The sequence below is a fragment of the Dendrobium catenatum genome, unplaced genomic scaffold (genome assembly GCF_001605985.2).
Source record: "Dendrobium catenatum unplaced genomic scaffold, ASM160598v2 original_scaffold_18138, whole genome shotgun sequence".
NCBI lineage: Eukaryota > Viridiplantae > Streptophyta > Magnoliopsida > Asparagales > Orchidaceae > Dendrobium > Dendrobium catenatum.
The window spans coordinates 1-2,592 of NW_021336598.1; the positions used below are offsets into that span (position 1 = coordinate 1).

Here is a 2,592-nt window from a genome sequence, read left to right on the forward strand (position 1 = left end):
AATAACATTGCTCGAGGTGATAGAAGATTTAATATAATAACCTAGGCTACATTGTTTGGATGCGAACTAATAAAAGTGTAGGGAACTATATTGAGCCTTTTTTGCCCTGGCTTATGATTTTATAATTGCATATACTTTATTTTAAGAAAAAATTGAGTATTTTCATTCCCTATATAAGAATGAATATAATAAAATTAAAATTGATTAATTTCTCCTAGATTACAAAGATTGTAAGGTAATTTGGAGTGAAATTTTATGTACATAATGTCACTTATTAACTAAAATATTATCCTAAATTAAATAGACGCATTTAAAAAATATTAACAAAAATATTTTTGAAAGTAAGATTCAAAATCTTAAGATTTGGATTGTGCACGAGAAAATTAGTATTAGATAAATATTATTTTGTTGGGAATATTATTTATTAATTAGGCAACTTCTTTATTCTCCGTTTGGAGTCTTTCTTTCTTCAAATCCTTGTTTGAACCAACTGATTTTAGCATTCTACAGGTTTACTTTTGTTCTAGCATTCCTTCTTCTGTTGGCTGGTGCTGCACTCAATGATAAGAGAAGCATGGAGAAGATTTACTTCAGCAACAACTGTTATGTTTTGAAGGCTGGAGTCTTCTCCGGAGGTGCTGTTCTATCCCTCTCAAGTGTCTCTCTTGGAATCATTTACTATGTAGCACTCCATTCACCCAAGAGCCAATATCCCTCTTGGTCTCCCTCACAAAATCAAGGCATTGCTTTAGGGCAACCACAAATCCCTCCGCAAAGCGCCGAGCCGGTCTTCGTCCCCGAGGATACTTACAACAGGCAAAGAATTCCATGAGAGAGATCATAGATGTTATTAGCTAACTTTTATTTGCTAAACCCTAAATTAGAAGTTGTTGCCAGTCAAGACCCTGAGATCAAATCTGCACTTCACATCATTCAAAATTTTCCCAAATTTTTTTTTCTTTCCCAATGATTTCTATTAGGGATGTGCATAAATGTCTAATTTGATTGAAAATAGAGCTAAAGGGGATGAAAATAGAACTTTGCTTGCTTTGTTTTTTTCAGTTTACTAAGCTTATGAAGAAGCCTCAACCTGCTCTCCATTTGCTTGTAATTTTGGAGAAATTATTTGGTGCAGAGATTGGACGTAGAGGTACGTCCAGACTCAAATAAAATGTTGACATGTGAAGTGGATATATTGGATTTATTTTTTACTTTATATATTTAATGTATTCGTAGAACTTTAAGCGCAACTAAAGTGTAATTAAAACGCAGATAAAGTGTAATTAAAATGCATTCTACGTGTCAAATTTTAAGTTGATATTCAGATGTATCTCTACTTCTGATCTCCGCATCTAATAATTTTTTTGTAATTTTGGGATGTAAAATCCCACCTAGCATTCATTTTATACTTATTAGCATGAATTTAGTTCCTAAAATTAACAAAATATCTCATTTCCAACAAAAAAAATTATATTTTTAAAAAATCTCTATTCAATATTTATAATAAATAAGATTATGTCAATCATGTTTTATCAAAATTTTAGTTGATTTTGAAACAACAACAAAAAAAACTTAATAAAGGGAAAAATATTCATTGTACCAATGGTTTCAATATCTGCAAATGCTGAAGCATTCTACGTTAGTTGCAAGTAGGAAAAAACAAACAATTAAGTAGAAGCGTAGTAGATGACAAATATTGGTAAGAAGCTCCAGCAGTAAAAGCTGCAGCAAGGACAGGATCCATGGCATATACTTTCATAGAAGGGAGTTCCAGCTTTTCAACTGCAAGATGCAAATTGTCAATGAAAAATAAAAACATTTAAGTATTTACAATTGGGTACTCGCATACATAACATTAAAAATTTATCTATTTAATAACAACAAAAAGATCAGGATGGTATGCAGATAAATAGAAGGAATTAGGTGATAGATAGATATATAAATAGGTAATTTTATAGAGCTTTTTATGTAAATCACCTTACAAGTTATCATCAGGAATTGAAATACCTTCTCCACTGCATTCAAAGCATTGTTTGGTCCTGATTCTTCATGAGTGATTGTATCTGATTTTCCATGCTTCTGTTCTGTTCTTCAACCTATGAGAATAAATGAAACCTCACAAATCTCAAGCATAAAAAAATAAACTATAATTAAGTATCATGATTATATGCTCTCTAATTATTTAGGAATATGCAAATGAAAAAGATTAGTTAAAAGAAAACAAAGAGAGCAAGTTTTCCTTTGATTACCTTTTGCAAAAGACTCTGAAGGTACTGTATCTCATCCATCTTTATTGTTGATAGCTTCTCTTTGATATCTTTTATGTTACTCCTGATGGTTGAAGAATTAATTGTAAGTAATGGCTATGGATAATTCTTCATCAAGAGTTCCAGCTAAATATTACTCTAAATAATAATTACAAGAGGCATTCAATTCATATAAAGACTGAAACAAACAAAGTACAGCAACAGCTACCATGTTTAAAGGAGACAATCAGATCTAATGATGCTTTATAAGAGGACAAAAGTTAACTATTGATTTAGTTTCCACATTCAATCTTCATACAAATTCGGGATGAATCATAACAGGGAA

General features: G+C 30.9%; 1 protein-coding gene and 1 long non-coding RNA gene across 2 annotated transcripts; one reads left to right on the top strand and one right to left on the bottom strand.

Annotated features, from left to right (window-relative positions):
- Nucleotides 1-510: 510 nt before the first annotated feature.
- On the top strand, nucleotides 511-832 carry LOC110110928 (the record flags this gene model as incomplete). Its single annotated transcript, XM_020842587.1, has 1 exon — nucleotides 511-832. A coding segment is annotated over one exon (322 nt), but the record flags the coding sequence as incomplete, so codon positions are not given.
- A 716-nt stretch (nucleotides 833-1,548) lies between these two features.
- Nucleotides 1,549-2,369, bottom strand: LOC110110927. The gene is made up of 3 exons (XR_002304779.2): nucleotides 2,250-2,369; nucleotides 2,008-2,096; nucleotides 1,549-1,782 (listed from the first exon to the last, which is right to left on the bottom strand). It is a non-coding gene; the product is annotated as an uncharacterized LOC110110927 (long non-coding RNA).
- Nucleotides 2,370-2,592: the final 223 nt, after the last annotated feature.